Source organism: Ambystoma mexicanum, chromosome 4p (assembly GCF_040938575.1).
Source record: "Ambystoma mexicanum isolate Mex_15411 chromosome 4p, UKY_AmexF1_1, whole genome shotgun sequence".
NCBI classification, from domain to species: domain Eukaryota; kingdom Metazoa; phylum Chordata; class Amphibia; order Caudata; family Ambystomatidae; genus Ambystoma; species Ambystoma mexicanum.
This window is the reverse complement of record NC_090927.1, coordinates 906,287,486-906,311,099: the sequence shown is the minus strand read 5'-3', so window position 1 is coordinate 906,311,099 and position 23,614 is coordinate 906,287,486. Positions and strand designations below refer to the sequence as shown.

Here is a 23,614-nt window from a genome sequence, read left to right as displayed (position 1 = left end):
GAAGTTCACTTCCCCTTTTGGCAAAACTAAACCACAACAGTCCCAGTCTGCTAAATATTCAGATACAACTTCATCTTGTGGAGGCTCTGCCTGCCTGCACAGGCCTCCATGTGTCTGCAAAGTTATTGGTCAGGAATACCTCAAAAGGATTGTGCTATCGGAGTGCTAGGCAATTCTTGCAGTACTGACTTTTGTTGTAGACCCACACCCCTTGTTATCACTGCCGACAAGGCGTCTCAGTTTCCTTTGGCAGGGCCTTCTTGCCCTGCAAATAAATGCACCAAAAAGCTTGGGCCAAGTTTTGACAATGCTACAATACCGCATAATCTCCCAATTGCACATTTTCTCTGTCCAGCGGAACTGGAGGGGATTCTGGTAAGCACATCAGTCGGCCCATGAGAATTTCACGAGAGCTTCGATCCCTTTTCTTGCTAACAGTGCTCTGCGTGCTCATAAGGCCAAGTGTAATGCTTCCTGACATTTAGAACTGGTTTCTGAACAGATGTGACCGATTTTGTGTTTTATGGCCCATTTTTGTCTTTTTTCTTTGTCTTTTTACCACCCCAGCCCCCGTGCCCTACTACCAACTCCCTCGTCCATTTCTCAGGCATTAAAAACAATGGCACCTCTGCCGAATCAGCCGTACTCAATAGTTTTCCTGTATAACTATAAAATGTGTTAGTCGATCACTACTGATACTCACTGGCATGTTGAAGCAGAGCACAACATCTTTTATCAGTGCTCTGATTACTGCCTGCGTACTAACTCAACAGTATGGATTTGCCTCGACCCAGATATAAAACATGTCAATGATAATTAGCACATATTCCCACCCTCCAACTTTCGGTATTTATTGAAATCACACTGTAGATTAGTAAAAGGTGCTGTCATTTTTGACGACCCTGGCTTACATTTGTGCTCTTGCCAGAGTTATATTGCTGGCAAATCAAACATTGCTTACACTGCTGTTCAGTTACCATGGGAAAACTTGGCACAAGCCATTTGCGTCCAACTTCAGACACCACCTCCCCTCCACCTCCACCTCCCCTTGGCAGACATGTTCTACTCCAGGATTCACAGAGGCAAAATAAAGAAATTATTTGGGTGTCACACTTATGCAATGAGGTCCACAATATATCAAAATGTAATGCACCACAGGTGTTCATTTCAGTTCCTGGGGCGTTGTGCTGAATTCTAGCAAGTTCATGAAAGATGGTATAAGGAGGTGGCTGTACCTGGGTTTGGAGGGAAATGTTTCACAGGCGGGGAACAAGGGGAAAGGGCAGCTTCCCTCACCACTGTATCAGTGAGGGCATTCCCTTTGACAACATTGTCTCTGGGGGCCTGCTGGTGCTCTATTTCACCATCGCCAGTTCAATATTAACATTAAGGCAGTACATCTACTTATAAATAATTTTAATTGATGTACCAGCTGCGGTAAGAATGTCATTGTCTTGCCACAAGTGACTGCAATCATGCTCCACACCAAAGGCATAGTGGAAATCAATTTGAGTGTGCACTTTTAACCATATCCTATTCCCCCCGTACCCTACCACCATCTCCCGTGTTCATTTCTCAGACAAGAACCGTCTACGAAATAGTCTACATTCGGAAGTTGGATATAGTAAAGATCTTTTGGGGGGCTTGATGGGTGGCAGGTATAGTGATGCAGTCATGAGCTTTCCCCTCTGTCGTGCTTGGCTGGAGTGAAGCAGGATTACGAACTGGGCATTGGGGTACAGTAACATTTGCAGAATTCAGTAAAAATAAACTGATATTTCATAGGCTGGTAGGCAGACATATTATATGATTTTAACAATAAGGCTGTTACTGCATTAGCTGCTGCTACACCAAGAGGTGACCTAGTGGCAAGACCTCTGAGGACTGTACTGCTAATGCAGACTCTGCACCTAACTGTCAGCAAGGTGGTTGCCCAGCTGCAACTGGGATTAATTCCATGCTAGTGTAGGCAATCATATGCTTTTCACTGTGTTCTTGTCTTAGTCCTCCTGGAGAATACCCCTCTTTCTCATGGCAAAACAGAATGAGCTATTTCTTGTAGTATGGAAGACCAATCCCCGGGGTACTAGCAACTCCACAGTTTACCACAATTAACTCTTTCGCTGCTTCTGTTGACCATTCAAGCGGTTTGGGTGTATTAATATGTGCCATTATCTGAAGAAGGCTTACCATAGTCGCATATCCCAATATACATTACCAGCAATGTGCTGCTATACCTACAAAATATCTCATTTATGTAGATGTCGTGGGCTTGGGAACAAACATGTTAGAATATTGCTTTTTTATTCATGAATCATTCAAAAATATCTTGACCTACGTAGTGCACTTTAGGTTTGCATAATTGTAATTTCTTTCAGGATGCTTTATTCCCTTTTCCTGCTTACCCCCTCGGTTTGAAGGCAATGCAATGAAGATTTCATCCAAGTACTGGATCATTACCTATCCAACTTTGAATATGATATTGCCCAGCTCTTTTTTTAGGATCTGAGAAAAAGGTTCAGGGCTCTCAGTGAACCCCTGTAGCACCCTAGTCCAGGTATACTGTAAACCAGAAAGTGAAAATGCAAATAAATACTCATTTTCTGGGTGCATTGGAATTGAAAATAAAGCAGGACACAAATCAACAACAGTGAAATAAATTTGAGTGGGTGGAATACACGCGCGAATAGTTGCAAGGTTTGGTACCGTCAGGAACGTGGGTAGAACCACTGAATTCACAGCTTACAAAACATGCACAAAACAATATGTATCCCTGCCGAGTTTCTTCACCGGCACAATTGCCGTGTTGCATGGGAGAGTAGTTGGGACGCTGGAAATGACTCAATTATCACTGCAATTCCCTTTTCTGCTTTGGTTTTTAAAGGATCCTGGGCTTCTTTGGAATCGGTTTCATGAATATGGACTGACTCTGCATTCGAGTCAGTTCCACTTTGTTTGCATTCAACAACCACAATTTTTCAGATACGGAGGATGATGTAATCTTTACCCTCTTATAGAAGCTAAATAGTAAGAATGAATCTTTACAGAAAAGAAAAAATTTATGTGGCGTTAGTACCCCGTTCCAAAGGCTGGAACGAGGGATAACGGCCCAGCAGCCCGAGTTGTTAATGAGGGCTCTGAGCTGTTACCCCCGTTCCAGCCATTAGCACCCCGGGTTACCAAGCGGTAACCCAGGTGCTAAAAAAAAGTTGTTTCATTCATTGAACCGGACGCCGCCCTTGTCCTGTTCAATGAATTAAAATACGTATCCAAAATAGCCACCATGATTGTAGAAGGCAGGGCTCCATATGGAGCCCCTCTTCTATTCCCATGGTGGCCGGAAAAGCGAGGAGGGGAGCTGCTGCAGGTGCAGGTCAGTGGGATTGGGGAGGGGGGTTGGGAAACATTTAAAAAAGGGGCGGGATGGGAAAGGAGGGGAAGATGGAGGCCCACGGCGGGGGAGGCAGCCTTGGGGTTCTATGGAATGCGGGCTGAGATTAGAGCTCTCAGCCCGGGTGCTAATGGAGCTTGAGGATTACTGGTCCAATGAGTCCCACAACCATAGAACACCCAGTGTTGATCAACTTCATCCACTATAAAAGATCCTGTTATTAGAAATCAAGTCCTCTTTTTAGTATTTTCACCTCGTAAAGCAACATCATGCATCCGTACGTGAATCCTGTCCCCTAGCGCAGAAAGAAAAAAGTCTGCCTCTTGAACCTGAAGTTAAGAAGAAACCAAAGTAATGTCAGAGGTTGGCGGGTGGGGGGGTTATGTAGAATAAAAAGATAGCATCATCCCAGGTGAGATAATACTTGCCTCCATGACCTTATTCAAAACTTGACTTTCGATCATACACCACACAAAATCGTCATTTATGCCATGGAGCATTCCTATTGTGCAAAGTTGAAAGTTAGAAATAATTACAGAAGAAACATGCTCATAAGCTTTGCAGTTATGCGAAAATATTCTTATTAGACCAGCCAGGAGCCATAAGAATGTCTTCTAAACTAAATCCAGCCAGGTAAGCCTTAGATGTCATGTTCACCTAGCCGAATGTGCCCCATAGAAAGTTGAATCTCTGCTTGTGCCATTATTATTATTATTATTACATTATTCCTATGGTATTTCTTGAGCGTGGACCTTGCTTTGGGATTAATGATGCACTTTACAAGTCATAGACGAAAGTACACGACAAGGGAAACAGATCGCAAGGGATCAATACAAGGGAGCGGGGAGCAAAAAAGGGCAATGTGAGGGTGGGCAATTTGACTTCAAGGAATCTACAAGCAATCAGGAGAGGATACAGGGAGAAGCAAATCACCCAGTCTCAGGTTACATATTGAGTGGAAGGGTGTGGACCTAAGTGTTAAGGAGGAGCCTTAACACCTAAGTCCTTGAAGTCCTTGAACTCTCTCCTGAAAAGTAGATGCAAGGCCGAGTCTGATGTTGATCGGGAGAAGGTTCCAGAGTCTGGGGGCATAGAGAGAATGAACCTGTCTTCTGGTTCATTCCTTTCTGCACCAGCAGAGTTCAAGTCTGCACATGTCTTTGTGTCTGGTAGACCATAGGCCTCAGGAGATCCTGACCATCTCAGTGAAGTACCTTGGGGACTTCAGGGCAAAAGGTATGTAAATGATGCAGCAGAATTTGATGGTGGTATGTGCTAGCAACGGGAGCTAGTGCAGCTCAAAGAGGGTCAGGTGATGTTGATGAATTTGCTGAGTCCTTTTATGAGTCGGGCTATATCATGTAAGACACAGATCACGGGCACCAGGCTGGCCACTGGGTGGCCTTGCAGGAGGGATTTGCAACCATCCATGTGGGAGAGATCCTAGGCTTGGACAGCAGGTCTGTCTGAAGTTGTTTTCTGGGATGAAGGGCATGATTATATGCAGGAGTGAAAGTTGGTACCAATCTGTTTGTATCTTCCTTGCTATTTGCTCCATGAAGGAGAGGTGTCTGTTAATGTCAAACCTAAGGGACTTGGTGCAGGCGGTCAGCTGGGGTCTGAAGCCCTTAAAGTTGCAGAGTTCCGGGTCTGGATGTCAGGATGTTAGGTGTTGTTGGTCAGCAGTAGAAATTTGAGTTGAGCTCAGGTACACACTGAACATCCAGCACTTGATCAATGTGAGGCAGGCCTTGAACCTGTGGATGTCTTCGATGGAGTACATTTTGCGGTATAACTGTTAACAACTGCGTATTGTTGGATGTGGATGTTGTGTGGTGCCAGCATGGTTCAGAGTGATTCAATGTAAAGGTGAAAAATAAAGGGTCCAGAGGGTGGATCCTTGCCAGGCTACACAGATGATGAGTAGAGTTGGTGCCTGGAGGAATCAAATTTGGACGAACTTGTGGTGGTTAGAGATGTAGCATTTGAACCAGCTGATGATGGTCTTCCTGATCCTTATGCAACAATGTAAAATGTCAGTGAGTGTCTGGTGTTCTACCGTGTCGAATGCAGCTACGAGGTGGAGGATAACAGGAGGCATGGATGGCCATCGTTGAGGATTTTAAGAGCATCATCGATCTCCATGATGGTAGCTGATTCCATGCTACGTCTGGGTCTGAAGACAGATTGGTAGTTTTGGGGGATTGGATGTATGTGTGCTGTCAGTTATATTGATGTCTTTGTTCTGGTGCATCCTGCTGATCTTGATAATGAAGAAAGAGTTACTGGTGGTGATTTTTGATGGAGTGGTATGGGTGGGTCAGGGAGAGGGTTCATGCATTCCTTGATGGCTTTGAAGTGGGCTCTACTTTCGTTGTCGTCCTTGGCTATGGTGTTCCGGTAGTTGTTGGCCTTGAAAGTGGCGATCTGTCGTCTGCATGTAGTGCAGAGTTCCTTGGGCAGGGCGAGGTCGGATACACAATAGAATTGTCACCAAGTGTTTTCTTGTTTTTCAATGTTTCTTTTGTTGAGATTGATTTCTTGTGTGTACCAGGGTGCAGAAAGTTTAGGCATGAAGGTGGATTGTTTCACCAGTACCTGGCGATTGATGTTGATTGTGTTGAGTTCTTGGAGAAGCAAGTGGCAGTCCTGCTTTGTCTGATGTAGATCAGCCCAGGTGAGGTCTTACATGAGAGCTTCCACTGGGAAGTTCTTGAATGATCTGATGGCTTCTTTTCTGAGTTTATAATGGGTGTACTTGACTGTGATGGTGTGACTAATGACAAAGGGTATTGCAATATGGTCCAACCAATTGAGCGCGATTGTAGCGCTGTGACGGATAGTGGTAAGCGTAGTGAAAATGAGATTGAGGATATTATCTTTTCTGTGCGTTGGGTCCTTCATGTGCTGTGTGAGGATTATGGTGTCAAGAAGACAGTGGTCTTTCTTCATGGTCTTGGTTGCAGGATTGCTAAAAATGTTAGTCACAGAGGAACACGATGTTAGCATTTGTGAGATACATCGGGAGTGCCATGACCCATCTGACACACCTAGCCAGAGCAGGAAAAGAGATTTGTATTTGTTTAATATTTATATCGCGCACCAAACCCTGAGCTAACTGGGCGCTTGAAATCTTAGAGTTTACAAACATAGTAAGGCAGGCAAATTACAAACAAGGGTAGAGACAGGGAGTGGGTCCCTAGTTACAGGTGGGTCAAATAACAGGGGATACTGTGCAATATTCTAGCTAGACACAGATGATGAATAGTGACATAAATAGGCAATGAATGGGTAACATGTCGAGGGCGTCTTGGTGATGAGGCATGTTGCTCAGCCAGTTTTTTATGCTGACTTTAAAGGTGAGGAAGGAAGGTTTCTGTCTAAGAGGGATAGGGATGGAATTCCATCGTTTGGCAGCTTGTACAGTGAAACTGGCTCCTCCGGCTGTTTTTAGATTGAACTTTGGTACCACTAGGCTGTGGGAGAGAGAGAGAGGATCTCATGGAACGTGTGAGTTGGTGTTTAAAAATGCTGTCCGCCAGAGATTTCGGGGCTGAATTAGTGAGGCATTTGTACGTGATGGCCAGTGTGCGTAGTGTCATTATATCCCGGATGTGCAGCCAGTTGGCGTTATGTCTGTGAATGGATATACGACAGGATCTAGGGAGACCAAGTGCAGCTCTCAGTGAGTTATTTTGGAGTACCTGGAGTCTATTTAGATTGTGTTCAGTGGTGCCAAGGAATAGTGTGTTGCAGTAGTCAAGTTTAGATAAAGCGAGTGCTCTAGCTAGTGTTAGACAGCTGCTTGTAGATAAATAAGATATACAATTGTAGATCAGTTTTATTTGTGTAGGCCGTGGAGGACGCCACACAGCTGACCTGTTTTTTAAGAGAGAGAGTTGAGTCAAGGTAGACCCCCAATGTTTTTAACTCTTTACAAACAATGATTTTGTTACTGTCAATGACGAAAGATGCTTATCTGGTGTCGAGTTTATTCAGGCGTGCCTGAGTACCCACGATCATTAATTCGGGCTTGTTGTCATTGAGGCATAGGCTGTGAGTGGGCATCCATGCTTGGATTTCACTATACATGTTGTTTAGCAGTTTGGAATCATGGTCATAACAGCAAGTGAGGGGGATGAGGGGTTGAGTGTCGTCTGCATAGTTAGTGTAGACGACACCCAATTTGTCCAGGCGGTCGAAGAGTAGCTTCTTAAAGATGTTATACAATGTGGGCGACACACAAGATCCCTGAGGGGCACCGCAGAGTATTGATGTGGGATCTGCTGAGGCCAAAGGTGAGAAGACTCTGGTGGTCCGGTTTGATGAGAAAGATTTAACCCAGTCGGATGCATTGGTGGAGAATGCTGCGCTGTTTTAAGATGCTTGGTGAGAATTTGGTGGTCAACGAGGTCAAAGGCCGCAGATAGGTCAAGGAGTAGGAGGACTGCTAGCTTACCTTTGTCCTTCGCCTCGTCCATTTAGATCTTTAGATCTAGGAGGGCTGTCTCAGTTCCATGTCTGGATCTGAAGCCTGATTGTCTAAGACCTAGGAGTTTGTTATCCTTGAGGTGCTTCTGGATTTGCAGATAGACCACTCGATCCAGGATTTTTAGAAGGAACGGGACGGTGGTGATGGGCCTATAGTTATTGCGGACATTTGGATCAAGGTTGTTTATTTTTAGTAGGGGCATAACCCAAGCTTCCTTGAGATTGGTCTAAAGGGTTCCTAAAGGAGACAATCAATTGAGAAAGGGTAGATCTCAAGGGCCCCGTAGCTGCTTCATAGCACAACAAACATTGCACCACACATAACCTGGAAAGGGTGGGTAAACACAAAATCTACAAGTGTTGGTTCATTGAGAAATGGTAAACCTCACTCTGCCTGGGCTAAAAGATCAACACTTGTGGTCCAAAGCCCTTTCTCCTGATACTGTTGCAAAGGGCAAAGTGACCAATTTGTTGGGTGGGCAATGCTGAAAAAGAAATACCACCAATTTGATATCCCAAAGCACAGTATATCTAGGCTAGCGAGAGTTCTAGAAGCAGACTCCCGCTGTAATCTGCACACCAACACAGGGTGCCCTTCTTGGGAGCCACCTGCTAAAAAAATGCTGTGCGTAAATTGCTGACCTGTACACATTAACCAACCGATGGGAATGAGTTAGGGCCATTTCAGCAAGAAGGGTTACCACATTTACTCTAGGGGATGTAATGGGAGACAAGTTCCGCGATAGACACCAGCGAACCCAGTATTTCCAGGCAGAGATATAAAGCTTTCTTGAACCTGGTGCCATTTACAAAAGTTCCTGAACAAGGAGTGACGGACCGCGACCTCCCAGGCCATAAACACCAGGGAATCGTCCATGATCAGATGATGAGGCCTCCCCTCTGGGATATAGAAGAGCAGAATTCTCTGGAGAAGCAATCGAATGACGATGCTCCATTCCAAAGCCATCTGGTCCGAAGGATGGGAAGACCAACACAAGGTTGTCAGAATTAGCAAAGACTGATGGGCCTGCATTAGCTGTTGTAATAAGAGTAAAGAGAGGGAAAGTGTACATTAGGCTGTGCTCTCAGGTGTGAAAGAATGCATCTGTTTTTTGATGAATGGTTAAGACGCAAAGGGCTGCCGCTCAGTTATCGGTGGTGACCTCAGCAAAGCACAGAGATTCTCCACCCCATGTGATCAGAATTTTGACTATATTCCCTAAGTGCTAAAAAACCATTGGTTAGCAGCTGGGAGTATCTAACTCAGGGCATCTCCACTGTCAATTTGTGCAATACAGTCACATACAGGCAAGGATGCGAACACCATATACAAGCATATGTCTTGATAATCACTTGGGACCTAACCACAGATGTGGCCCTCAAGAGCTTATTTATGGAGAGATAGATGACTGTTTACCTGAGACTGATGTCCCGGCCTGATGGGTTGCCCCCTCCCCCCACTGATATCCCCTATTCAACTATCCATGGTTTGTCCCAGCGACTCACGGAAAATTGAAAATCGTATCTTGGTACTTAGCAGGGCTTTAAAAGAACAGGTCGGATGAGGCATGTTTCGTTTATTAGGGGCACAATGTTGTTTCTTTCCAAAAAACACATGAACAATAGAGGCGGACTTTCTGGGCGGCTTTGTATGTGCAGCCATTCCAGCCTTGAAAGACTCCAAGGGAAGCCCAGGTGGACAGTTGACCGTTTGGGTGAAACTAGATGCAAATGCCCAAATCCACCAGGCACACAGGGTCGTATGACATTCTGGCATTATTAATTAACAATTTTGGTGGTCCTTTTCTGTTTATAGTGAATATCTATAATCGATGCGGAGGACAGTACAGCCTCTCTTTGCAGGGTGGGAGACTTGCTTGAAACCGGAGCGACTCTACATAAAATTAACAATGGGCATCGTTACAGGTATGGTGGTGCGGTAAAAAAACGGTGGTAAAATCGAGGTCACTCCATTAGCGCCTCATTACCGCGCTGCTGGACTATAGGTTTGGTGGTGAGATGCAGAAAAAAGTGCAGCAAAATGTTAGCGGTAGTTCCCGCCACCTTACTGTCAAAAATTGGCAAAATCTTAGGAATCCCACTGGCAGTAATTCCTCCAAAATCCACATGGAGTTCTAAGGACTCCATAAATGGGGACTAATACCACCATACCACCACCTGTGATCCGGCTGTAATCCCGCCAGACCAAGTGGCGGCAATGCTAAATCCATGTGGCAGTGTTCTGGCAGATTTACCACTGGAATACCGCCAAACCTGTAATGAGACCCAATGTTCCCATGAACACTGAAGTGTTCTATTGGATTTAATAAGGCCTCCTCTGATTCCCGGATTCCTCTTCAAATTTCAAAAAATGCACACAATCACCAGTTCAAAATCAACAATTTGGCACACATAAACATCTGGCTGGGAATCTCAAATGCAAAATACAACACTGCCTCAGGAACCTAGAACCAGGAAATCTCTGTTGGTTAACATTGGCGCATATAGCAAGTAAATAAGTCCATAGTTATTTGTACTGCACAAGCTCTACCACCTTAGGGGTATCCACCACTATACCTTATCTGGAGTGCGTATTGCGCCCATGTCTGGGGTAACCAGACCTGAATATGTGTTGGTGAAAAGGGTCAATCAGTGGTCGAAGTGAGCGTGAGAGGTTGGGAGCGGTGCTCCTCTACTTTGGTAAATTACCTTTTACAGCTCCTATACTTTTATTTTAAAAAGAAAAAGTTCCGGAACGGTTTCATTTTAAAATCACAGTGTAGGAAGAAGTTGAAATTTGCACGTTCAGCGCACTACACTGAACGTTCCCTTAAACAGCAGACAAATGTGTTTGGGGGTTTGTATTGTGTGTCGGAGGGGGCAGGGCAATGGGGTTTGTGTGGAGCGGGACAGGCTAGCATGGAACATAGTTCCACTACTTCTTTTCTTACACTTCGACCACTGGGGTCAATGTTTACATGCATTTGAAGACAGCATGACCGCCGTGGATGTGCATTCTGGGATTTCTACTACTCGACCATTTGTTGCTTCAAATCATTTCTTCTGCGAAACTTTCTTTGGTGGCCTCAACTAAGGACAGCGCCATTTCCAAATGGAAAGGCTCACGTGAAAAACTACAGATGTAACTTTTGCAAATATGGAACGTTCTACCCTAGGATTGACATGAAAACGCAGCAAGCTACCTTGGAGACATTCTTCCAAATAGCTGGCCAATCGACTTTTGATTTCCGAGCCATAACTTTCCCTATTCCTAGAACTGACAAGTGGGGTGCCATTTTAGCACGTGCTTCCAAATCGTGACACATTCTGTTTAAATTAGAAAGGGAGGTGGCATAGTTTGCATTTGGAAGGGTGCTTCTTCTGGATGTTATCTTTACCTATTACTGGTGGTGGGACGTGTCTTCTACACCTAGAATGAGCGGTAGCACTGAATTAAAGGATGGGTAGTACAATTACCGCCACACGGTGACTAGAAGCGCACACATTACATTGTCCCCAGTGAAAATTAAAGACTCATAAAGATAAAATCTCAATTCAAAAACGGGTGTTTCTTGACATACAAGTGCCCATTCTCACAAGCAATGTGAGAGAAAGATCTTGTCATCATGGAGCGTGTTATGCATTGATTTTTTCACTAAGAATCTGAACTATAGGTTGCACTTTAGAGCGAGGAAGTTCTGTTTCCTAGCGCCGTACTGGAATGTAGGAAAAACACGCAGAACTAGAATCCGCTCACAACAGTGCTTATAAATAGTGTGTGCTTACCAATCACCCTCTTCGTTGTTTTCAATCCTAATCATCAGAGAACAGGGGCGCAATGAAACCTACATTTCTGGTGGTGATGGTGAAGAGAGGGGCCACTTCAGAAAATGGGTGGGCAAATTTAGAGCATCTGCCCCTCTGTTCACACGCACCCCCATTCATCATACACGCTCTCATTCACACACGCACCCAGTCCCCCATTCATCATGCATTCATTCACACACACATTACATAATACAGCCATACACTCCTTGCACACATACATACATACATAATGAGCTAACATGCAACAATGCTTCCCTCACCTCTCTGCTTAACATAAAGCAAGTGCGCACATCAGTCCCCTCCCCTCGGATGGGAAAGAGCACATGTTATGTGTTGGCTCTCATCCGTGTGGAGTGGCCTGGCCTATGTGATTGATTGTGAGCATGTGTACCGCGCTCCAAACAGACTTAACTGTATACAGGCGCAGATGAGCACAGAGCCTCAGGATGAGGTGCTAGGCAAAACGTGTACAGATGCTATCCATGAGCTGAACAAATCTATTTGCACAAATGGGTTTTAAGATCTTTCCTAAACTGGGATAATGACTGGCAAGATCTAATCTCCACAGGGAGGCTGTTCCACAGTTTGGGTCCAAAAACTCCAAATCTCCTGTCACCTCTGGAGACAGATTTTGTGCTTGGGATATTCTGCAGAAGCTTGTCTTCAGAGCGTAATGCTCTGGCATGGTGGTATTGACGAACTTTGGCACTGAGATACTCTGGGGCAAGCCCATTAACATATTTAAATTTGATTCGATCCTCGACCGCCAGCCAATGCAGAGATCTGCGGAGCAGTGAAACCTCATCCTTTTTTTCCAGGCGCCCCACCAGTCTAACAGCAGCATTCTGGGCCTTCTACAGTGTGTATATCCGCTTGGCCGGTATGCCCGGCTTCAGATTATTGCAGTAATCCAGGTGGGGATTTGTCATGGCCCCCACAACAACCGCATGATCATCTGATGGTAGGAATGGTCATACATTCCTAAGCATCCGCAACAAGTAGTGAACTGACTTGACTTTAATCCCCACCTGGGCTTCACTGCTGAGGTTCTCCTGCCAGACACAGCCCACGTTCTTGATGTTTGGGGCATATTGTAGCTTCTCACCGAGAATATGGGGAGATAATGATTCCTTGGCATTCACAATTTGGGCCGAAGTAAAATAATCTCAGTTTTTACTGGATTAAGCTGGAGCTGCTTATTGGCCATCCAACGATCAATGTCGACCAGACACAAGTTAACTCTTGCGAATGCATCTTCAATGTTCTTGACCTCAATATAGATTTGAGTGTCGTCGTCGTATGAGTGAAAACTCAAACCATGACACCTCACTATATTTAGGATTGGGCGCATATAGAGGTTCAAAATCAGGAGGGAAGGGATGATCCCTGGGGGACCCCACATCTAAGAACGATAACTTCTGAGGTATAACCCCAGAATAATACCCTCTGGGATCTATCCGTCAAGAAGGATCTAAACCACTCCATGGCCTGCTCAGAGACCTTTCCTACTCTCATGAGACGATCCAACAAAATTCCATGATCCACTCGAAGGCTGCGGAAAGGTCCAGCATCAACAAAAGAGTTGATCCGCCACCATCCGCAACCCCCAACAGCTCATCGTGCACAGCCAACAGCACGGTCTCGGTCCCGTGCTTTGGCCGAAATCCTGATTGGAGTTCATCCAACAATCCCTCTTTGTCCACAAACGCTTGAAATTGGGAAGTGACAACTTTCTCCAGCACTTTCACTGGCCTGACCAGACCAGCAACTGGCTGGTAGTTTTTTAAGGTGATAACAACAGGGTTAATTAGGGCTTGCTTAAGCCGGGGTAACAACTATCATCCCAGACTGTAGGGGTATAATGGTACACAATAGACGGTTGGACGGGGAAGGATACTTCAATTAGCAGTATGAAGCTGCCATAGATCAATAATGGGAGAAATGAGGAGGTCCAGGGTGGACGCTAGATGATGAACTGCTCTGGCCCTCTGGTCAGGTACCCATTGCCCTACCTATGGTGGAAAGAAGGATGGTTGTGTCTTGGGTAACCTGAGTGTGGACAAGCCTCAGTATGGGGCCTTGTCTAGGAGGGAAGGAGTCGTTGGGTGAAACTCTTTGTGTGGGGTGGTAGGTGTCCCCCACGTGGGGATGGCACCAAGAGCCTGTAGGGAAAGGCGAAATCGGGGGGCAACCGCCAAAGTTGTACGTTGCTGTAAGAGAAGAATTATATCTCGTGGTGATGAATCAAGCGCCTTTTGGCTGGCATGAAAAGTATGAAGGCATTGGGATTTCCAAGTAAATGCTTTATTCACCCTAATGCCTCAAGGTCCATTGCAAGCAGGCGGTTGTCCAAATCAAGAAAACAAACAAAAAAAATGACTTTTTTTATGCCTTTGACAAGAAAGGCGAAACAGTTTTTGAATTATTATCCATGAGCCATTTGGCTTTTGTCTTCAAAAAACACACACTCCCACTGGTTCTGGTGCGGTGCTAGAAACCTATTTTTCACTGGGTTGTGGTGTTCAATATCTTGGTACCCCCTCCTTGTCTTGGGGATATCGTAAGGTGTTGTGGAGGGGCCACAACAGGTCTGGTCGACCGGTTTCAATGGCTATAAGCAGTTGTAGACCATCTTCTTCAGGACACAAGATTTCTTTGTGTGATGATCAAATCACTGACTGACCTCATGAGTAGGACAGCATAAACAGCATGAACAGGCTACACAGAATCCTCGGTGCAGTCCGCGAGGCGAGTGATCTCCATTGTGTTGGAGTCACGCTCGTTCATGCTGCGGCGCTGTGGCAGGTGGATGGGCTGCGCCAGCAGATGCTGTGGTGGGAGCAATCGGAATGGTAGTTTTTTAAGACAGCTGAATCTAGATTGTTTTTTTTAGAAGTGGTTTCACTATTGTGTTTTTTTATGCTTCCAGAACCAAGCCTTGGGTCAGAGATTTGTTCACAAACGTAGTGGTAAAGGGTGTGATGTTTAAAGCTAAACGGCTTGCGGCGCAGGCGGGCAGCACAAAAGCCGGACTATTGGTAGGCTTAAGTTGTAAAATGAGGGAGTATATCAATTCCTCAGTCACAGGTTGGAACGTGAAACTTTCCTCAAACCCCCTGTTTGCTGGAACTAGAACATCAACCTGTAGGTTGGACAATCCCCCCCACCCTTCGAGGTCTCAATACTCTTTTGTATTGCTACAATCGTTTCCTCGAAAAAGGTGTTAAATACATTGGCCTGTGCCTGGGAGGAGACGAGGGATGTAGCAGTACAGTTTGGCTTACAGAATTTGTAGACCACTGAACACACTGTCCCTGCCTGGTTCCCAGCCCGCTCGATATCTCTATGGAGAAAATCCCTTTTTGTCTCAAAGATGGCAACCTTATAGGTTTTTAGTGCCTTCTTTGCCTTAATGGCAACGGGAGCCAGCTTGCTGTTCATCCAAGACTTATTGGTTTGTCGCACCTGCTTACGTGGTGGGACCAATGAAGGCCTGAACCAGGGCATTGAAACCCTAGTTCTCTTTGGTTTTAAGGGCGCATAATTGGAACATATTTCTTGCAGTATCAAGATGCCTGCATTGAAATAATCCTCACTCGAAAGCATATTATCAATACTAACCAGTCTCACCTGTAGTTCTTCCCCTGGGATTTTGGCAAGGTCACTTGCTTTACAATTCAAGAAGGAGGGACTAACAGCATCCCCTCCGGTCTGCTTTACTTCGATGTCCAAACCAAACATTTGGGCACAGTGATCAGGCCAAAGGATGGGACGAGTCTCGTAAAATAATGCGGATTTCCCCCTGAATGACACTAAGTCTAATCAGTGACCTCTAACATGCGAACATGATTTCCCAGTAGATCAGATAATTCTTTGGAGTCCGGGTCCGAACTACTGTACAACCAGATGTTCCAGTGTCCTACACAAAGGAGTTCATTATATATGCTCCCGACCAGGGTCAAATATCTAATTTCTCTAGGGATTTCCCCGCCTGTCTGCGGGGTCTATAGCCCAGTATGACTTTCACTGGCCGCATAGGGGACAGAGCAATAGTCAGCTGGCCCATCTGGGAGACATCGGGCCACTCTAAAGCCTCCAAATGGGAGACATGAAGTAAAGACTATACATTATTGCAATCCCTCCCCCTCTGTAGCCCACTCGATGAATAGCCTGTATGAAGTAGTTCTCTGGGACTAAATGATAGAACAGTGTCTGAGACCCATCCGTAAACCAAGTTTCCGTTCGTAATAGTAGATCCAATTCATTATCCTTGATAAATTCCCCCACTTCCACCGCATGGGCCACCGCTGATCGTGCATTAAGTAAAGCTACGTTAATCCTAGGAGGTCCATCCGTCTTACCCCCTTCCAACATCCTTTCCTCCTGAAATGCCCTCCAGATTCCAAAAGATCGGATCCTGTTCAACGCTCTGAGGGTAATGCTGCCACTCCCATTATCCAATTCTTTCAGGTCCTGCTGGAATATGGAGTTTAAACTCCAGAAAGAATGCAAAAGTGCTTTGTGCTAGTGGATAGGAGTGCTTGAAAGCAGTCGGCTCGGAACGAGCGTAAGTATAAACAATCAAACAAATTTCCCTCACAGATTAAAATACAACTTCATTTAGGTAAATTGTTTTTTTTTTTTTAAATAATTGATCCCAATTCATATAAGAACCGTAAAACCGTAATACTTCAAACAGGTTTGACAACTCAACTCTGCTAGATGATAGCAGAACGCTACCCCCCGAGGCAAACAAACGAAGCACTAAATGTGTGCAAATGTGTGCATTTGATTTTTGTTAGGCAGAGAGGGGAGGGAAGCCTTTAGCTTTAAAGTTAAAATGAGTTTGTACAAATACATTTTTCTGCACGAACACAGTAAAACTTTAACGCCGCATGTTTCAAGAAAGGCTTCCCTCACCACTCCACTTAACAAAAGGTTAGTGCGCACAGCAGCTCCCTCCAGGGGTACACCTAGACTAAAATTCTGCGGGGGGCTAACCCTTGAAATGTTGGGGGAGGCACTAACTTCAGCGACTCTGGGGGAGGGGCAAACTTACTTGTGTGGCGGCATCTAGCTTCTTTACGTATTCTAATGAGAAAAGTCTAGTGCAGCAGCAATCCTTCCCTTGGCATCAGTGGTCGAAGTGAGTGGGAACGGTCGGGAGCGGTGTTTCACTACTTTTATTTTTTACTGTTAATAGCTCCACTACTTTTTGCAACCATTTTCCCAATTCTGGAAGTGTTCTTTGTGAAGTTAAAACACACTTATGCCCTTTACCACCGGATAATAGTTACACCTAAACTGAAATCTGTTTCAGTTCAATTGGCTGTCAACCAGCACGACTGCAACCCTTGAAAAATGTGTTGCACATTGCACCCTCACTTCCTACTCTGTCCACTGCCCACTTTTTTTTGTTACACTTCTACCACTGCTTGGCATGCAAGTATTAATCCAACATCACAAGTTCAATTGCCTAAAACAGTATACGCATGAATGCAGGTACTAAAAATAAAATGCCATCTCCACATCAGCAGCACTTACAACCAAGATCATAAATGCAGTCAAACCTTACCTCTCCTCCAAAAACTGCCTCACCATAGCTAGAGCCACTATCGGGGCCAAGCTTGACTATTGCAATGCTTTATTTTTAGGTACCTCAACAAAAAACCTCAATAAACTGCTAATCACCCAAAATAATGCCCTAAGCATCCCAAAAAGGGAACACATCTCTCAGGCCAAACGCGAAGCCCACTGGCTTCCTGTCAAAGATCGCATACTCTTCAAAACCTTGACCATCACACACAGATGCCTCTCCCTCTCAGCCCCTCCGTACCCGGCAGAAAGAATCCACTGAGCCTCCTCTACCAGACCCAAGAGAGCCCATCACTCTAACCAGCTCCTCGTCCTGGCTGTAAAAAGAGCCAAAGCTGGAGGGGCAAGCTTTCCATTCCTTGCACCCAAAATCTGGAACCCTCTACCTACCTCGCTCAGGAATGAGACCTCCCTCACAGCCTTCCGGAAAGCGCTCAAAACCAAGCTCGTTAACTAGCCCCACCCACAAAGATCGCTTGGTCCTGCTGTAACCCCATGACCTGCTCAAATCATCTACGTTTAAACTGTATGTATCTAACTGCTCCACTGTGTCCGTCTAAATGAAATGGCGCTAACTATGACAACCACTGTAACCAAGTAACACATGCTATGTTATCTCTGTAACTCTGTAACCAAGCAAGCTCACTGTAACAGCGCTGCAATGCACCCGGGCCGTTGTGTGCTTTATAAATTCAAATCAATAACTAAATGCTTTAATTGCAGGGCCTTTGTCAACAGCGAAGCCCAGGCGCTGTTTAATGTCTGTGTCCGGTTCTGCCAGGTGGAGTCAACATAGCCCAACATTTCCGGGGATGCGGGGCTAGAGCTCGTTCAACTCAATGGTGTTGCGACACTGTCAGGTTTGCAAGTGTGGGTGATGTACATTTGGTGCAGCCGGTTTGCCACTCCTTTTGCCTCAGGTTCTCGAGAAAATAAGATCAGAATATGAGCGCTCGAGATGAAGAAACGGGAGGGACTATTTTACTTTAATTCCTTTTATGCAATTGCGAATTTCCTTCCCGCCAGTTAGGACGTTTATCACAAGACCTTCTGGCTTTGCACCAGGCAGGTATGTAGGTTGCCTGTGACAAGAAAACCGCATGTTGGATCGGGTTTCCTAAACATTGTTTTGCGTGTGGAACAATGTCACTAGTCAGTCTATGCAAAGATCCGGTATTGCCCAAGTTGACCGTGGCTGATTTGATCGTGGCCGATTTTACCAAATTCAGGGAGTTTTTTTTACTACAGATATATGTGGGGCAAGGTTTGGGTTAATAAATAATATAGGGGGCTTTGGGGCATCTCCCCTGCATATATTTGCAGTAAAAACGAATAAATAAATAAATAAATAACTGCGGTCAAATCGACCACGAGCAAATACATTTGGTCAAACAACCCCAATCCAAAGATCCACTGGGGAAAGAGCTGGTTAATAAAGCCGGACTGGAGGATCATCAAAGCTTTCTCACTCTTCATACTATTTAGCTAGACCTTTACTTGGAATCTGTAGCATCCCAAAAGCTCTTTTTGAAGGGCTGGCATCAGCTCAGATGTGTCATAATATTATTGTATGTTATTTCTAAAGCATGAAAGCCGTGGTTCTGCAGCAATTGTATAACACAACATAGTGAAGCAGAGCAAAGTTCCAATGCAAGCACAGTTCAATGTCTTATCTGCTCATATACAGTAAAGGAAGAGTTGCTGCTTGCTCGACTGCCACTGGGATGGCTTGCCTTCGCTTTATTTACTTAGTTTTATACTGCACTAAATTACATTTTTTTAAAAAAGCTTCATATTATTGCAAGGTTGCAGGGAAAAGAGGGCTATTGGGAAAGTCGGTGAATGTTCTGAGCTAAGCCCAGAGGAGAAAGGTGGGGAAAGCTGAGGATAGAAAGGGAAGTCTGGAGATCTTCGCAGCTAAGCCTGGAGGCCCCATTCATCTTGAAGCCTATGACGTAGGTATTGTATCGCCAGTGAGAGGCGAGAGTGAGCTATGTTATGTTATGTTATGTTATGTTATCTTGCATTTGAATAGTGCCTCTGGCCATAGATTATGGCGTTCAAGTGCTCTGCCCCTGTCAGAGAGGCAAGGGAGGAGTATGATAGAACATGCAGTTGTAGGAGGGAAATGGCGGGTAGATCGTTGGGATGAAGTCGGAGGATAAATAAGATGCTCAGAAACACATGAAAAGGAAAAGATGGAGGAGCTACGTTTACAACTTGACTGAATTTATCATGGGACTCACCTGTATTCTATGGGGTGCAGCGCCAAATGGAGAAATAGCTGGTGATAGGTGTTCACCGCGCTAGGGGTTATGCCTGGAATTTACTCACCCTGTTACACTTGTATGTTATGTTATCCAATAGTTCTACTGCATCCATCACCACTGTAGTGGTCGCACCTGACCTTGGCATATTGGGACCCTACCTGGGTGTCGCCAGACCTTGGTCTGTGGAAAGGAAGGGGAGGTTTGGGCAGGAGGAGGCAGGAAAGAGAAACTAGACAATAGAATGACCAAACTCAGAGAGGGCAAACAATTGGGATGAGTGGGAGGGGGTATGGTTGTCGAAGTAGGGATTTCTCAAATGTGAGAAGTTATTGGTAAGCATGAGTGATTGGTAAGTCAGGAGAGTACAGCTCAGTTTAGAGCAGAGTTTTATTGTGAAGGCAATATCTAGAACCGACAAAGCATGGTTCTAGATAGTTTGATGATCAGTGGTTTAGTGATGGACTTGAGAGGTGCTCATGCAGTACTGTGGAATGGCCTTCCGATGACTATAAAGAAAATTCATAGCTACTTAGCGTTCAGAAAAGTCATTAAAACTTTTCTCTACTAGGCCTCCGTGGCTTCATTAGGATCCTCTCACCCCAGCGCCATGATACCTTCGGGTGACCGCGCGCTTTACAAGCTGGATTAACATAACATAACCCTAGTAGTGTGGAGACTTTCACCAGATTCATTTGGAATATACAATCCCTACATCAAGGGGGGCACTGGGTGTGCCAAGAGAGCTGACAGAAGTGTGAGTGCTAAGAGTTGGATGTGTATACAAGTAAGCCAGGGGAGAACATGGGATATGCAGTACGTGAGGGGAAGAGGAGACAAAATGGGCTTGTGTCCAGTAATATTAGGTTCTGTAATCTTTGAGCTAGGCCTTTCAGTCAAAAACGGCTTGGATACATTTAGTAAAAGAACATGGTGATGAGAAAAGTCCAACACAAGCGGACTCTAACGAAAGATGCTCTGTTTACTTCTTGTAGTTGGCTCTGACCGTGGCTAATAGTACATGTTTTTCAACAGTGTCATTAACAGCATGACATAATGTATGCACCATCATGGACTTTAATGGGTCGTGCTCAGACGAACATGGGGGGAACGACGCACTGTGTCCTTGATCCATCTAATCCCTTCCCCTTAGATCCTGGGCAGGTAAGGTACAGTACACACTAGTGAGGAGAGGTGAAAACTACCAGCACTTACCAGTAGGACTGCCATACTTTGAAAAGGCAGTGGCAACACTTTGCATCATGGCTACACATGCACCGCAAGGTCTAAAGCTTTGATAGGACACAGTCAGCAACTTTCAGCAGCTTCGATAGACTCTTCCAACCATCTGCTGTTCGAGCAGGAGAATCTATAAAGCATTTCGTTTCTGTCATTTGCATCACACATTTGTAACTCATCGCTGTAGCTGAAGTAGGAGCGATGTGGGGTCAAGGTGCCTGTTCTCCTCCCGGCTGCTAAAGAGCCAGGCTCGGGACAGGTGGCCTCCTTCTGTCACTGCTGAGGGAAATGCAGTTGGCACAGGCAGCAGCGTGCAGCAAACAATGCTTGTATTTGTTGAGCACACTGCCAGTACTTCTCCTGAGGAGTGTAGTACTTTCAGCTGCAGAGGACTGGCATTGCCTAGTGGGAATACGATCTAACCCACATGGTATGGTGGCTATTTAAGGGCTACTCACATTTGAGTAAAGAAAGTTAAAGTTCAGTGTCACCTTTTCTGCAGGTGACAACTGAAGTGAATGTTCAAGGTTTACTGCTGAAAATAATTAAATAATAGCACTTTGATTTCTGGGGATATGCAGCTTTGTGATTGCTAAGGAGATACACTGACAGCTTAAGTAAACCCGCGGAGAACACTCGTCAGCTGCCATATGGTTGATGGAGTCAGGACTGAGAGAGCTTGTTTGGATGTTGAGGTGATTGGCTGCTGGGTCTGTGGGGAAGGAGACTCAGTGCTTGCATTCCCATCACCCTAATATCTTTATCCTTTCATTAAGCTCTGCCCTCAAGAGCTGTGGCCCCTCAACAGCTAGACTTAATAATGGCACACTCGGAACCCTGCCACACGATAAAGGCAGATGCAGATATTTGGTTCTATGTGATATTTCGGTATTACCCAAATTGACCTTTTACAATTGACCTTTGTCCTAATTGACCTAATTATAGTGGTCCTAATTGACATTCTGCGCAATTTTTATATTATTTTAGTTATTTTATATATGTATTGGGTTGGTTTTGGATTATAAATAATATAAGGGGATTGGGTGGGGCATTGCAGGGGTTTGTGGATTGGGTGGGGGTTTGCTGGGGGTTTCCCCCGCATATATGTCCTAATTGACCTTTTAAATTAGGTCAATTATCCGAGGTCCATTCTCTCGAGGTCAATGGTGAAAAGGTCAATTAGTATACATCTGATATTTCTGCATTTGAAAGACAGAATAGAAAAAAGACCGATTTCTTTCAGCCGTTTTTTTGTTGGCTTTAAAATGCTGAAATATCACATACTGCTGCCCCACATCCACCCTCTCCTGCAGGTCTTATTAATTGGGGGTGGGGATTTAACCCCAAATTAACACCCACCATCCCCTTCCCAGCCCAACACACACTTACTCCCCACACATGCGTACACACACACACGCACAAATCAAACATACTTACCTCCTGGGATGCGCCTTTCCTCTCCCGCTCCCACTTGTCAGCCGCTGCGCGCACTCGTGTGCTGCAGGGGCGTGACAGTTCGATTTAGAAAGACTGCTCCGTGCGATCACAGAGCGTTCTTTCTAAATCAGTCTTTTTTTATTACTAAAAAAACTATTTTTTCACTTAACACCAGATATTTGACTACCTCTCTTGTAGAGAAACCAGGTTGTCATCTGAATACTGGTTAAAATATTACGAGCGTGGGAAAAATCAGGAATTTCCTTATACAATGTAGTCAGAAAGCTGTGTAAAAAAGTGAAGCTAACGGTGTATAAAGTTATTTGTTTTTTCTCTGTACACAGCATGGCCGAACCCCTCTGCATCTCGCTGCCAACAAAGGGCATCTGAGTGTTGTCCAGATTCTGCTGAAGGCCGGGTGCGAGCCGGATATTCAGGATGATGTAAGTGCTGCGCTTGTACGTCACCCTACTTGCACTTTCTATTGGTCTGGTATTGCAGACTGCAGTGTTTCCATATTCTTTAGAAGAGTTTCCAATAAAGGACAAAAGTAGCTTCAACTTTTTAAAATGTTAAGTACGAGAAAATGTAATGTGAAGAAAAAACATGTTCTTATATGGTATATCTTCTGTCATTTTGGTGGCACCTTGGTGCAAGCTTCTGCATAAGAGGAGTTAGTGGCGGGAGAGGGAGAGTCATTGTACAAAACCCAGTGTTGACGAGTGCATGTCAGAAGAGAGGGGGAGGGGTGTGTGTGTGTGTGTGTTTTTTTTAGTTCTGCCGTGTTTATATCTAGAGTGTGTGGAGATGGGGGGGTGTAGGGCTCCTGCTTAGTTCACTGCCGTTGAGGCCTGCACTGAGAGTGGGGATGAGTAAGTGGTTTCTGAAGGGATGAGCATGGTGGGTTAGTGGAAGAGGTTCGAGCGTTTGCCTGGTCTTGCTGTGAGCAGCGGTGGGGTTTACTAGCAGACCGTAAACTGCAGGGTGTTTGAGTGTGAGGCTGAGAAGTGTAATGTAAAGTGGGCGGAAGAATGGTGAGCTGGTTACTGGGGGATGGGTTAGTACATGAAATGCCCCGAACTGCACGAACGTGCCAAGGCAAAGGGCACTGGTTATTATTGTGTTGCAGTTGTAGAAAGTGGTTTTGGTGCCTGATCCTAGACGCAACTGCATTCTGGGCTGAAGAAAGGCCAGAGGATGCTGACAATCTTTAGGTGCAGTTGCCTTGAAATGTAAACAACATGAGGTTTAGCCTGGTGCCAGGTTTGCATCAAGTCCTGGATTGTGGCAAATTGCCAAGTCTTACTGGGTGAGGCTTGTTACCAATTGTTCATGGGTGTCAATTAGATCCAGTCACTGTTCGAGT

The 23,614-nt window shown here is 45.2% G+C and overlaps 1 protein-coding gene across 13 annotated transcripts in view; it reads left to right on the top strand.

The window, feature by feature from the left end:
- Positions 1–23,614, top strand: part of ANKRD6 (ankyrin repeat domain 6) — a 1,122,185-nt gene that overhangs the window by 684,484 nt on the left and 414,087 nt on the right. For all 13 annotated transcript variants that reach the window (XM_069606486.1, XM_069606494.1, XM_069606490.1 and 10 more), the window contains one exon: positions 22,593–22,691. Coding sequence is in view for 9 of the 13 variants with exons in the window: in XM_069606494.1 (XP_069462595.1) it covers positions 22,593–22,691 (99 nt within the window). In the remaining 4 variants the exon portion in view is untranslated. Of the gene's footprint in view, positions 1–22,592; positions 22,692–23,614 lie in introns of those variants that run through there.